Source organism: Botryllus schlosseri, chromosome 1, assembly GCF_051294905.1.
Source record: "Botryllus schlosseri isolate E-star chromosome 1, Bs_hap1, whole genome shotgun sequence".
In the NCBI taxonomy this organism is placed as follows: domain Eukaryota; kingdom Metazoa; phylum Chordata; class Ascidiacea; order Stolidobranchia; family Styelidae; genus Botryllus; species Botryllus schlosseri.
In genome coordinates this window covers 25096236-25112260 of record NC_137236.1, presented here as the reverse complement: position 1 = coordinate 25112260, position 16025 = coordinate 25096236, and the positions used below count along the sequence as shown (strand labels likewise).

Sequence of the window (16025 nt, the reverse complement as noted above, 5' to 3'; positions counted from 1 at the left end):
ATAGCCGGCACAATACCATCATAGCGACATTTTTCCGATTTAGCTACATACCCGACTTTTGTAATCTAGGCCCACATTTTGCGTTACTCGTGGTGTTTTTTTGGATATGTTAAGCTAACAAGGAGGACAAACCGACAGAAAGATAGTACATTTGGGCGAATGGGGTGACATATCTGGGAAATGGAGGACATATACTCCCCTAAATGAGGCCGCATGGTAACCCTATTAAAATAGGAGGGTCGATGGGGACATCAAATATATCGCACTGTGTTGCTGACAACCCGAAAACGCGAGTTTTTGTCAAGTCGCAGATTGATGACTGACAGCGATTGTGTCACGCTCGATTGATCACAGCTGATTTACGTACATCACACCGCATCGTTGACCGTTGACCGCATGTTGACCGATAAAGTTATTGTCATCGTGATACAATTTTTATCAATATACTCCTTGAGGTGCCAAATCTGATCGCACTAATAACACCTGTATAGACGAATCAAACAGAATTCCGCCAAAGGGGCGATACCAAGTCTCTTTGTACGTGAATTATTATACAACGACACCTATATTACAGCAGAAAAATCTTGTCTGGACGGAGGAGGTCACGAAACATCTCCGGACCCGGCACAGATTTCATCAGTTTTCAGCGAAGCCAGACTGGATGCGGCCAAATGGCCTTGAGAGTCGGATTTATGCTGTATTTTGCCCTCGCAACATGTGAAAATAACAGGACTTTACGTGCTAGCCGGATTTTTTGGACTTTGAATTAGCAACCCGAGTATAATCTGTCACAATTCATTCCCATTATTGCACCACCGAGCGCGTTTCAGTCAAATAAGGTCAGCCCATATTGCAGTTCAAGCATGTGCAGTAATGATTACGTCATTATGATTGGTAGTTGATTACTCTAGTTATTACGAGAGCGGCTTTGCTTGGTTCCGGTTCAGTAACGCTGAGATATGATTACGTCATTATTGCGTAAGTTGATCGCCTTATTTGTTATTGTAGTTGAACCAAGTGCAAGGCAATATATAACGTGTAATATTTATTACATGATTGTTCGCTGTACACTGTAGATCGAATATGTCCAAGATTACTGCTAGTGATATATACGTCACATTGGATCGGATTGACCCGATGAACTGGTATAGGTTTGCACGTGAAAAACTTGAGCTATCTGACAATGAAATTGCCGAATGCCAATACACGGATTGCTATAACTTGACTGAGCAACGATATCAAATGATACAGTTATGGATTCGTAAAAATGGTCGTTACGCTACGATGAACAAACTTAAAGAATTAGTTTACAGTTGTCTGTATCAGATACCTTCGAATAGCAATTCAACTGTTCTGTTGGATTGAGAGACATAGCGTACTAAGAGGAGAATAATATTGTGTAGACTGGAGAATAATGAAGATGCTCTCAGAAGACTTCAATATCGGTTTATACGCAATCATATGCTGATCTATGCGAAACTGGTATTGCTTTCACATCGCAAATCAAAAAAAGGATTCTGATATCAAGAAAGTATGCCAAGCTCTGAAAGAAGCTCTACACCTTGTTCTGGACGATTAGTTAATGTGCTTGCCCCGTTATTACTTCAAATAAACTGAACATGTGTATTTAATTGTGTAAAATGTGTTATTCGCACGTGGCGACGATTCCCACAGATCATTTCTCCTCACTATTTAAGTCAACAAAAAAGCAAAAGGCGGACAAGTACGACAGTATGAGACAGACCACAAGCATCACTTTACACAGCCGGACGTATGGACACCTAAAACACGCACCAGAATATAACGGATCAGAAGAAAACTATACTGACGTCACGACCGGTAATTATTCCTATGACCCACCGTACACGAAATTGAATCAACCGCGGAACGACGAGTCAACCAGTTTGACGGGTTATTGCTCCCAAGCCACGAAATTGTACCACGAGACGACGGGTCAGGGCAGGCAACTATTATCAACCCCCGTCCAGGATCTCATGGATCAGAAGAATACTATACTGACGTCACGACCGGCAATTATTCCTATGACCCCCCGTACACGAAATTGAATCAAACGCGGATCGACAAGTCATCCAGGGGATTTGACGGGTAATTATTCCCAAGACTCGTCCTTGGATTGACCATGGACCGATAGGTCAGGACAGGCCAGGTCTCGTGTCCAGAGGTCAAGCGAGGTAAAATCAGGAGTGGAAAAGTACAAGTAGAAGTACTCCAGTCTCATGTCTGAGTACAAAGGTCAATCCAGATTCTTTGTTCGTTTTCTCTCTATCGTTAATTATTCCCCCTTTTTTTATTGCCGCACACAAGGTCATAAAAGTATTGCTGCAAAATTGAGAATGAGCTAATTCTTTCAGTATCTTTTATATTGATAATTCTTGTTTGTTTAAGTTAAATCGTGTTTTGGCACATTCCGCCCATTTATATACTACTAGCGTGTTTGAGGTTTATAGCACTAAACACTCCTATAATTGAGACGATCGAACATCGGAAGTCTCTTAGTTTACGCAGATCAGCTGGCGACCAGGAGCTTATCAGCTAATTTTAAGTTTCTGAATCTAAATATGATCTCAAATTTTGCTCTATTTTGTCAGGTTTATTAGTAATTATTAGGATTATTAGTGAAGAAATTTTCAAAATTTCACGCATTTCCGGGTTTTGGCAATAATTTATTCAAAAGCAATCAAGTAAATTTAGTCACATTGGAGTATAAAACACAGTAATTCCAATTGAGTGACCAGTGCGAGATCGGGACAAAACGTGAGTCCCTCATAAAGTGTATATAAGACCTGTGTTGAGAATTAAAGATGTTTGATCGAATATGACATGGCGCTGGTACCATTAGAAAAACCTAGATTATGAAGAAGAATAAGAAATCATTTGGATGATGTTATTCACGTCTAGTGAATGTCACAGGATAAAGTTGGTCAACTTCACATCTTATTGGAAACCTGAACTTGGATTCTATATTGTTACCAAGATCCTATTTCGGTTTTTACTCATTTTCCTCAAATTCATCAAGGATATTTATAAACATATCCCATCAGATTTATCACAAGATAAAAAAAATGAACATTTAAGACTTTATAGTCCGGGGCATCAATTCGGACCCTTGGTTCCTTCATCACCTTCAGGCAAATCACCTGGATTCGCCTAATAACTATGCAGAATTGTTGAATATTAGGTTCCAAGAAGAACAACGGAGCGTATTTTTTACAATAGACATTTTATTTCCGGGGACGGTTTGGTGTATTTCAAAGATATACCAATTCTTTTTTAGAATTCGGGTTGCCAAAATACAATCCTGAGGTAAGAGGGATATTTATAAATTGCTGAAAACACATATAAAACAATGGATAACTTTGACATGGCAATCACTCTGGCCCATTTTCATAGAACGATCAGTTACTCGAAAAGAACAACATAAAAAGATCTGGCTGGTTTGAAAAAATACAATTATGAACAGAGTATCGTTGCCAAATATTCGTCGACTTCAACATGGTAGACTTTGATATTCGGATCGAATTTTATCACGTTAATGAATTTCCCATAATATCCCATTGGCAGCAATCGATCCAGAATGAGCATAGCGAGAACGGATTGGAAATTCTAATACTGCTCTCATATTTCCGTCGTCAACGAAGATTAGTCACGGTCTATTTCCTCAAACTACTTACTTCAATACCACATAAATCTTTCATTTCTTCCTCTGGTAAATTATTATTTACATGCCTTGAAAGTGGGTATACTTCTACTTGTATTGGAATTTTCGAATTTACCGCGTTACCTTTACTCGTAATCAAGTATCAAAACCGACTATTTTAATATCATCTAAATTCTCGATGTCGCAAACAACTCACCTTTTATACTTTCAACTGTTGCCAATAATCCGACAGCCAGCAGGATTAGAGTCATCGTCGTCCAATATATATATATATATATATATATATAATAATTGAATTAATGATGTCTCTTATCTATTCGTCATGAGAAATATTTGATAAAGTAGGATAATTAGGGTTGTGTTTAAAACAAATATCAATTAAAAACATAAATGTTCAAAACAACGCCCTTGTCAGCAATGACGTCACGCATAAGCAATTGTGATGTTATATTGGATTGATATATTGACAATTGAAAACATAGGGTTAATATAGCTCCTTTGACGAAATAGGCTTCCAACCCCTGTCAACTATGGACCAAAAATATCTTTAACCGGGACTACATCGTCGTGCAGCTTTTTACGGTCGGCGGTCATCATCATCCGAACATTCATTCCGTAACAATGATATATATCTACGTACTATAGCTGTTGAACCGACTATTTCAAGAGTCCCAACCATCCCATATCTTATACGTCGGGTTTATCGGGTATGGTAATCGTCGTCGGTGGCTCATACATGTTTTTGGAATCTATTTACACAATCATGGCACATTTTTTTTCAAAGCCTTTGTTTAAAACACTGTTTAAAACATGTTTCAACAAAGTGTATTAAACAACAGTTTGTTTTAAATGCAACCCTACGAATAATGGGATGGGGAAGAAAGATTCGAAATTGATCATGGAAAACTGATATGATGATAGTTCAGGGAGTTGAATGTTAGTTGCGGCCCACCAAAGCCTCAAAAACGATATGAAAACCATTACGAAAATTCGTACTAAATATCTAAGCCGTTAATACTTAATAAAACTTTTTCTGATATATAGTCACCATGGTAATGGTAATGGTGATTTATTGTCTTACTGCGGTGTTTTGTAATTTGGTTGCTGGCGTATTACCCCGACCTCATAGTCAGGGCTGTAGAGTCGGAGTCTAAGTCGTGGAGTCAGATTCGTCGTTTAGTTGCCCGACATATGAGCATGCAGCACAATGAAAAACGGCAGACCAACATGCGAGACTTTAGCATGCATCAATTGGGCATATGCTTTTACAACCCCAAAATTTACTCTAATCCGGACCTTAACCCTCGAAATCAACACTTATATATATCCCAACCCACCCTAACCCCGAAATCAACACTTCTATATATTCTAACCCCAATCCAGTCCTCAATCTGAACCATACCCGGCCCTAACCCCTAATTTTACCCACATACTCAAGTGTCGCATGCCGAATTGTCGCGTGCTGAAGTGTCGCATGCTATTATGCCGGATGCTGTTATGTCTACGGACCTGTCGTTTTACTTATTTTTACGGTAATGGCGTCTCCAATTTTTTTTAGCACTTCTTGAAGTCGTAGTCGTGTTACAAACACTGACTGTAGTCGGTTCGGGACTGCAGTCGACTCCAACTAATTTAATATGAAAACAAGTACTTTCGAAGTTCTCCTAAAATTACTAATAATGAATAAAATAGGATTTGTATGTATCAACGTCCAACTACCACTGTTATTACAGTAACGTTATTGATAAAATTTGACATTGTTTGCAAATTACAATTCAGTTGCATTTTCAGGAAGAACAATGCAAGATGTATCTTGGTGACCAACGCCAAATAGCTGCTGCAATCGTAAATTGCTGCAATTTTTGGAATTACGCAATCGTAATAATATTAATCGTCGGGATATATTTTCGTCTGCCCAAGACACACTCACAAGATACAATGAGATAGACAAGGCACCCGATGCGATGTAATGAACAGATAGAGGGATGTTGAACAACCAGTTGCGGCTTCCTAAACCGAAATCCAACTCGGCCTGTTGCCCAATCTCACAGTCTTCTTCGATGTTGATGATTCTTCGTCGGATCGTTTAGAACACTGGTTCCCAAACGGTGGGGAATTCCGCACTGCTGGGGAATTCAATGGTTTTTGGTGGGGAATAGACGCATTTGTTCAAAATTATACATAGGACAGTCTACATATTCACGGAGACACATGCACAATTACCGTTACCAGTTAACTGCTCTAGAATGTATGTAACGAAAATGATATTGCGTGTTGTTCACAAAAGCTCATTTTACCTCTGGATGACCAACCATGGCGTCACAAACGCATCCAGCACGACTAGTTTGACGTGAAATAACGCTTTCGCGAAATTTTCAGCGTTACTGGTACGTTTTATGTTGGAGTTATCGGCGATTGTCTTGCGTACTGGTGTGGTTGTGCGTCTTGTATAGCAAAACCAGCAAATACCTGTTCTGTGATGACAAAAGTGCTGGGTAGTGGACAACAGGACCGTAACTGCCGCACCCCAAAACTCCCAATTGAGAGAGGGGGCGAGCTCGAAGAGCCCAAAGTTATTTCGTGAATTAACATAAATTAAAGTATCTTTTAAGATTTATGCCACTTTTTCAAACAAATTTCGCGCTGGGTGCGCGATTTAATATTGCCAATTATCTAATTATTGGGTACCGTTTCCCCACGAAAATACGTCGAATTTATAGAAATAGAGACTGCGGCCTCGGCTATTACTGCGCCACGACGCACCAAAGCTTATAAAGTTATAGGCCATGTAACATGCAACTCCGAGAAGTGTGTCAGAACGATCAGCAGCGAGAAGACCTTAACCGAAAAGAAATGCCCTTGTCGTGACCCACAACTTCGATGTATATACAATATACATATATGTTTAATTGGCTAAATGGCTGGCGCCGAATGTTCCTGTCCTGGCGATGTGATCCCCATAGGACAAATGCCATCCCGCAGGGAAAAATTATTTGCCAGTAAAGCAATTCCAATTTGAAATCGTGTGTGCATTTTAGTTTTGGCGATTTCCATATCTTTTGACATACCACATATAGGAGATTACGGAGTAGCATAATATAACGAAGTCAATATACCAACGGGTCCAACGGGTCCAACGGGTCCGAAGATGTTCAATTCTTATTTTGGGGTCCTACCTTTCCCAACACGCCTCACTCAGTTCTACCGGTAAATCTGATTACCTAAGCAGAGAGGGGATAAAAATTGGTAGCAAAATTTATGCAATTCCCGATCAAATTGGCCGATTCAAACACGAATTATATAAATTTTTCGCGCTTCGCGCGTTTACTCGAAATAGGGCGACACACTAAACAGTAGAACCAATGTAGCTGATAAGTTGTAGGGGCCCAATACCAACGTTTCTTGGACGGGGCTAACAAAGTGCTGTTACGGTCCTGGTGGGGAATGAAGGCTCGGAATAAATCTGAAGTGGGGAATGAAGACAAAAAGGTTTGGAACCACTGTTTTAGAAGCTATTTCTCGCTTTTTTCTCTTTTTATCGGATCTTCTTTTTGGACATTGTTGTCGTCGTAAGAACAGCGAGGAGCCAATAATAACCTCCGACGGCGAGTACGGACTACCTACGGGGCAACATCACTCTCTGGGTGCTCGCGCAGCAACGTCAGTGGCAGTAACGTCAGTGACCATCCCGTGTCCTAACCGAAGTATTCACGCTTGGATTACGACAAGATATACCCACCTCAAGCTTGCAAATACACAGTCAACTGCCTAATGCTACCACTACTTCAGGCTTCTGCTCCCGACTACTAATATTCACGCAACTAAACATAGGGACCTAGGCCTACTCACTCGCATCCATCTTCAGCCACGCTCTCAGCCTACCATCTAATCAACAATGTCAACACGCGGTCTCCACTGTCCAAGTGTCCAGTCATACCACGCGCCACGTAAATTCTAAACGGCAAATAGAGAACATTCTGGAAACCTCGGGTTACCACAACTATATAATCAAATATAAGATAGCGTTCCTCTTACAATCTAAATTTTAATATAGTGTGGCCTGTGTATGGATTCAGATGTCGAATGCGGCCCAAAAATGTTACCTCGCTGCTGGTATGCAACTATAGTCGGTGAACATATTGTAAGACGTAATTCTAGATATTGTAACACCTCATCTGTGTTACACGCTATAGTAGGCTATGTTAACTCGAAACGAAAGGTATTTGAAATATCTTCATACATAGTCAAAATCTATTTTTCGCTAATACGATTTACAAATTTCGGCATTTATGAAATTTCGCTTTTCGGTTTACTTTCTAGGTAAGCTGTCATATACGTTATAGATAGCACGTTGCTACAGCAGAATGATATTCTGAATATTCTAAGTAAGCCTTAAGTAGATGATCATAATTCATATCTGCATACAAAATCCACACCAAGCTTACACAAAATTGTGTTGGTGAAGATAATATCAGAGATTGGGATCACGTAAACAGGAAAGTACGCTGTAGTTACAGCGATTTCGCAGCCTGCAATATACTGAAAGACATCCTCTATTATCAAAATTATCGGCAGTAGCCTATTTAGACGGTAGAAGACATCACTCGTAGTCAGTGGCGGCTCGTGACAATATCGGGTGGTGGGGCAAGGGCTGCGAGCGACTTTTATCAACATGACGTCACAATGGCGCTTTCCAACGTAAAAAAGTAACTTTATGATGGTCACATGAATTTCCCGACAACAGTGATTTTAACGTAGGTGCCGCGAGAGGTTTGCCGGTGAGCCGTGACTTGAAGTGTGGTAACAAATGTTTTATTCATTTATTTTTAATCAAAGGATTATTTTACAAAATGTACGTGAACTAAGAATCGTCCCTATGCCACGAATCAAGTATCAGGTCATCCTTAGTAGCATGCGTTTTGATTTCATGGTAGAGTTATAGATTACGCAAATCGATAGACCCTAAAATCCGACCGTCACCCCAAATTCGAAATCCGGATCCAGTCCGGCCAGGTAAAAAAACATTGAAATCCTGCTCCGGCTCCTGAACCGGACTGTGGCCATCTCTGGTTACGACCAGGTGATAATAGGCAACCAAAGCGGAGGCACCCGGCGTACGATTGGATCAATAGACTGGACAACTTCTAGACCTCTCATTTTTGCTCTAAAGGCAACTGCGTAAACTACGTACGGAATAAAGATTCAATACGATTCATGTTCGCACGTGACTTGACCTGACTAATTCCAATGACTAGAACTCGAGAGATTGCGTAAGCCTAACTGGAAAGGTCAACGAGTTCGGACACATACGCAATTGTTATCTCATAGATTGGGCCTGTCATATTGAATCCAGAACATCAATTTGAATGGTCTTTGAAGAACTAAGGACAGCAGCCTCGGAACTTCGGTCTCGGAACAACGTAGGACATTTTGGCCTTGAAACTGGAGACTGTGACACAACACATACGGCTTACTGTCTATAAGTCTGCTGCGAAATTGCCGTTGGAAAATATATTAATCAATAAATACATGAATAAAAGCCGTAACTTAGTATACTGTTACAAGAAATCATCGAGAAGTAGCATACGCAATCTCATAACCCATTCCGGTATGGTACACTGTCAAAATCAATGCAAACAGACGAACACCTAACTTTGAGTAAAATAGATCGAGGAATAGGCTGATCGAATGATCAGCTGTTAGCCGACATCGAAAATGAAATAGCTATCGCAATTGACAGGGGATTGTAAGCAAATGGTTTGAAGGCCACAATTTCACAGTGAAATGGACATTGGCGAACATAAAATTATGTGAATATTTGAATGCAAACCGAGAATCTTGGTTAGCTGTTTCATGCGATCATCGAGATATACCATTGGAAATATCATCACCGATCTCGTTATGGAACGCAGACTATATAGATTAGCACAGCAGACCGACACCGGCTTTTGCGTGAGATCCACAATGACGTAGGTAGGCTAAGTATCAGATCAGCGCGCATCTCTACCATACTCGACCTCGAAAACGAAATAACTGCCTCAATCATTGAGTGTCAACTTTAAGACTTGGCACCGTGTTCGATACTAAAATCAAGACATACCGTGTGGAAGCTCATGACAGATCTATGTATGGAACATCGTTAAAATCAATAGAGACCAATAACGGCTTTTGCGTAAATTTGTTGGCGATAAATGAAGAGTCAGCTCTTACTCGACTTTGGAAACGAAATTACCACCCACATAGTTCAGTGACAAACTTAAAATTTGTTACAGCGGTCGATACTAACACTTACCGTGCCAAATGTCATGACCGATCTCGGTATAGAACATCGTCAAAATCAATGGAGACCAATACCGGCTTTTGAGTAAAATCTGTTTGCTGTACTATGTACATGATAGATCAGCACTCACTGAACTTCGGAAACGGAATTACTACCATTATCTTTAAGTAGCAAGACTGAAACTTGGAGCAGTGTTAAATACTACCTTCACGACATATCATACCAAGTTTCAAGAATTAGCATGGTGCGAAACACCGTCAAAATCGACCTATTCCAGCAAAGGTCGACTCAACGCATATTACGGTAACCGAGTTCAGATATAGATACGATTGTTACATCACACCTTAAGGGCGAGTAGGCATATTTGCCCCGGTTGCTCGGCCATTTTACGAATAGGAGAGAGTAAATCACCGTTTCTTTATTGTGCGCGGCTTTGAGAGAATAGATAGTGAAAGCTTGTTATGAGCGCTACCGGGGCAAGCCCCGGCTAGGCATTCACAAAGCGAAAACACAGAAGAGAATTCGATTTTCGCAGAGACTTCGCTATGTATGGGCGTTTGCAAGCGAAAGCACAAGAAGAACGCGGGTTTCGCTGTGATCTCGGTATATATTGATTGCTGTGCGTCTATAAATGGTTAAATTGTTATTGAACAGAATTTTAGGTGGGGCAATGCCCCAGTTGCCCTATAGGACGAGCCGCCACTGCTCGTAGTAATTAGCGCATAGAAAATATTTCTGATCTTGTTACGACTCAGAATTCAATTCGAAAGCGTCTGTTGATGTCGTTTATGATTCTACATCACGCCATCCATACTTAATTCATATGTAGTCTAATCCGCTCAAGTAGGACTTTTTTAGACCGGACAATCACATTTATCGACCGAAATGCTTGCGGACGAAACAAAAGTAAAATGTCCCAGTAGTGCGAACACTTCTCCGCTCAATTAGGACACAGTTTCGCAATTCTCATCGATGCGACACGATAGACTTGTAACACAACACGAGTGGTTATGGTCACACAATAACGATCCGCGGAAAAATGAGGAGCTCATAGGTGACAGTGACAGCTTCATTGCCACTTTTACCTAGAAGCAACTGCGTCGATGATGGAACACAGAGTGGTACATAAACGAATTCGTACCCATGTAAGAGCTTTTTACTTTCAATCCGATGCGTGATTTATCCGGAAGCATGAATGAATTCACTGTTTATTCCAATGTCGTTCCAGGAGTGTGAAAAAAATGTTGCGTTTTTTTAGCATCACGTTCCGCAGGAATATACCCTTAATTATATCGACATATATATTGACCTGCCAAAAGTGGTTAATTCACAGTGCCGGTCGTAGATATACGGAAGAGCACGCAGTTGAGATCCACGGGAGGTGTCAGTAACATTATATGCTCTTACACGTAAAACAAGATTGCGAACTGGGCGTAAGTTGAATTTCAATTGGATGACCGTAATATTATGTTATTTCGTCGAGTTGATTTTCAACAGCGCAGTGATATAGTATTCGTTGGTATCGAACTATTGTTCAATAAAACTATTCTGGAGATTATTGTGCGTTTTATGCGATGGTTTCTGCAGTATTGCGAACTAGTTCTGTGGCAGCCGCAGTTCATATATTACGCAACAGCGCCGTGTTTTTATTGCTTTATCTGCCTGTATGGATTACGAAAATACGAACAATTGACTTTTCGCTTAATACGGACAAAGCTGTGTCTCCGCCTGATTGTCAAAAGTGAGTGGAATCAAAGTGTACGAATTAAGCGCAGCCTGCTTTACTGGTATTATACCGATGCCCATTTCTCAGAATTACATCACTGAGCTGCAGAGACCTTCGTGATCTAGTTGGATTCTGCCTATCAAATGTGATTTCGATGCAAATGGATTTTGCCTCTAAGGCGATCATCACGTGACTCAACGACGTGTATAATCGTGTTAAATTCGAGACCACTTATAGTTTGATCGTAGCGACGTACATCATTTGTGCAACTAATAGGAATTCGATGTCACAAATATTATAGTAACACGGAGCACTGCGATTGCCCAAAGTGCCTATTCAAGTTACAAGAGTAGAGATGCCTTCCATGTATTGTATTCGTCGGGCGTTGATAAGATCTGTATAGGTGACAGGTCAGATCAAATCTTGTGGTACATGAATGGATTTTATCAAAATATACTTAGGCAGATCACAAAGTACCGGTAACAAGGAACACGTCCATAGAAAATAAATACCATAATCTTGTAGGCTACACGTCAATATTTTGTTTTACTAGATCCGCCCGTTTCGATATTGGTGTATGTCGCTATACATCACATCCGATTTAAACGTGACTTGAATATAGTTGTATTCAAATCTTAAATAAGTTTGTTTCGCCATTTTTGAAATCCTATTTTACATCCATAGTTTTTTCACTTCGATCATGTGTTGGAGGAGTGTAAGCATTTGAATACTTGTCAGCTACGGAAGATGGAATACATTCTCCCAACTGGCGGTTAAAATTTAGAATTTGAGAACATTTTATCAAATATTCATAAAAACTTGTTTCCATTCCAAAACGAAAAGAACTTTCTTCGGCAAAACAAATCCCGTTTATTTGAATAGATCAGACTGCTGTAATATCACGAATTGTATGTAAATAGACATTTTTGTTGTTGTTGAAATATCATATTCAGTAATATAACTTGGGAGGATTGTACTTATATGACATGTAACAAGAAATTTAGCTTCACAGTTGAGAAGATATCCATACAACTTGAAAAGCAATCACTCACTGATAAAACTTTGGTGCCATGTCATCAAATCGACTCGTTCAGTTTTCTTGCTGGTGTATAACTTTCATGCCATCCATTTCGTACTTCTACTTGAATTAATAAACTGAAAATCGGCAGTTATACTTGTAATTGTCTACAAACTTGTACATGAGTCAAAACGATGCCTATATTTTTACCATCTTTGAATATATTGCTGTTTGGAAGTAATGCCGTTGTACGCTAGACCAACCCTATTTCTTCATAGCTCTAATCATTTTTTTTTATCCAGTTAGCATACCAAACATAATTTCCGTAACATTCGTGAGAAGTTAGGTTTATTTATATTAAATGCGAAATGACACCCTATCCCCATAGTAGAATTACGCTCGTAACAAGTCTGCGATGGGAGAAATCGAGTACCTGAGTGATTCGATTCTGAATCACGTAATACTCTTCGAGTCGAATTAAGTAATCGAGTATCACTCATTATGACGTCATAACTGAATGTAACACATCAAAGTTCAAATATGTACGGTTTGTGCCACCACTAAGGATATAATGCCTATTATCCATCTCATAAATGATACTTTGGTATTTTTCGGACCATACCGATTTCATTCCACTTGGTTACAATGTTGTGGGATAATCATGACTTGAGAAATGTGCTGAGTCCAGTAACCTTCGTAGCTTTGTATACTATATGTTTCGTATGCTACGATACCGACAACCAATGTTTCAATTATTCAACAGTGAAAATTAGTATCGAAACTATAATTCTCGTTGATAAATGATCTTTCAGTGGCGACAAGCGTATAATTTCAGTTAGGCCTATACTCGAAACAAATCGTCTTTTACTACTCTACTCGACTCGAATCAATAAATCTAATACTCGATTCAGATTCGAGTACTTGAATCATTATGCCCAGCCCTACTCGTAACACTGAATATTCCGATCAATGAATAAGAAAATTCTGCAAATTGGCAATGCGACTGTCATGATCGTTCGTATTCAACGATATAAAATTGATCGATGATGGGGTGCACACCTGGATGAACGGACATCATATTACACCTAATATCGTGTATGGGTCTTATTCACCAAGCTTTATTTCGAAAATATTACGAATCCTCAAAAACGCTTTCATATAACAGATTTACCGATTTTATCAAACTATTGCTCTCAGGTTACCGTTTCCATCCAATATCATATTTCCGTATGACTTTTCCATCCGTTTTATACATGTAATTGAATACATGTCGTGATATATCAGTTACTATTTGTGGTGACTAAAGCTTCGAATTGCTGATACGGAGTCGTTACGCGCCTAAGCATAAACTGTAATAATATTATAATACTTGCAGGCTTGGCGGATACACCGCTACCAGGAGATTTATACGTAAATTTTGACTTTCCCACTGCAGTCGTGACTTCGTTAGAAATATTATAGTTAGGGAGCGAAAGTGGAACTTTACGAGTCAAGCCACGATCGAAAACCGGCGTGCGTCAATGCATCAATATCCACTATGGATTAAAACATTCCTGCATTTTGAATCCGATATGATCTATGTTCATTCTTAAACTGATATATTTCATCGTAATAACTAACAGACCTATTAGTAGCGTTTGGTACAATCACTCGGAGAGTCCAAAGTTGATTGTACTAATTCGAGTGGATCTTCAATAGTATGTTTCTTTACGAGTAACGAGTGACGAGTCACTATTTTTATTATTTCTTATCTCCACTCGAAGCTGAAGACCCGGCCCGGAATCGCACCAGTATGTCACTCGGTTTCGCCTAGCCCTCCTACCTAACGCAACATTTCGATTTTTCATCCTTAATTACATTCAGATTGTGCAAAATTACGACAGTTATGCGTTCGGAACACTAAATTCAAATTTCGTATAGTTTCCCCCCTTAATAAGTAAATGTATGGAAAAAAGCAAAATCAGGCAAAATTGTCACATATATAGCTAAGCTTCACGTTGCCTGTTAGCTATGCAGTCCCAGCCTACATCTGACTACTTAACATAAACACCAGGCTTAGTTGATCAAAATGCGCTTAGTAGCTATATTTACAAACTTTACTAGAGAGTAAAAGTATATTGACTATATAATAGTGCAGTGGTTCTCAACCGGGGGTCTGTGAAGCATTTTCAGGGGGTCCCCGGGGCCTCTAAATTTGTAAAATGAGTGACAACCTAATTTTTAATTGATTTTAAACTAGGAAAAGCATGATTCAGTTTCGCTTCATTATAGCTAAAACGTTAGGACTCACATTATTGAAACGGTTGTGTGAGTCGAAATATCCGACTGTGCAAACTCATTTTGTCAAATTGCCAACAGCCTGCTGATGCAAACATTTCGCTTTTTGGAGATGTTTTGTTGGGGTTGGTGGAAAAATGAAATGTTGGAGATAGCAAGGTAGAACAGGGTAACTTCGAGATGTTTGCAAAACATTTTGGATTTGGAATTGTCAGTCTCAGCAAATAAGAAAACGGTCGTTTGAAATAGAAATTCTTGAATTTTTTTCCGAATCCGTCCCAAGGAAGGAACTGAATCCTCGCAACGAAATACATTTTCTCCTGTAATATAACCACTAAATAACTTCAATATAAGATGCTAGAGAGAAATGACTATAGGCTGGCCGTGATATGTTCAATAAAACAAAACAGTTACTAGTCCGCGGAACACTTTCGCTACTCTTTCAGCTTTCGCGGAACCCCATATTGTCGGTGAGTCATAAGAACAACATACACTGTAAATCTAAAAGGTGGAAAAAATGGTAGAAAAATGTAGGAGGGTACATTCCTTCCCTTCATCCACCGTATCTCCACCACATATGGAGGAATTTAGAGGGTGGAAAGAGGGGGGAATGAATAGTCTACCATATTTGGTGAAAAACAATTATTGACATGGTGGAAATCAGAAATGACTGTTTGTAAACTGTCGTATTGCCCAATTAAAACATAACAGTTGATACTGGCTTATAGTTAATAACGTCATCAGACATGAATTTGGAGTCGAGTGTTGTTTTTTACTCAATGTGAAGTCATAGTCGCATGCATTTTGGAATATTGATAAAAGATTGAACAGTTTTTTTCCAAGTGGTTAAGCCAGTAGAGGGATTATTAAATTTGAAAATGTCTGAATACCATTAATGGATTGTGATAATTACTTCAAGATCCTGCACGACCGTAGCATATCCAAAACCTCTAAGGTATTTATTATTATCGCCAATATTCTCACCAATGAACCGTGACCGGCAGCATCCGGGACTCTGGCGATTTGCTATTTCGAATATACGGGG

General features: G+C 39.5%; 1 protein-coding gene across 1 annotated transcript in view; it reads right to left on the bottom strand.

Moving 5' to 3' along the window:
- LOC145445648 (uncharacterized) overlaps window positions 1-4013 on the bottom strand; it is a 61637-nt gene extending 57624 nt beyond the window's left edge. Inside the window, exon 1 of the mRNA XM_080323856.1 lies at window positions 3876-4013. Within this exon, the coding sequence (XP_080179982.1) occupies window positions 3876-3930 (55 nt within the window). The 5' untranslated portion in view covers window positions 3931-4013. The remainder of the gene's footprint in view (window positions 1-3875) is intronic.
- Window positions 4014-16025: the final 12012 nt, after the last annotated feature.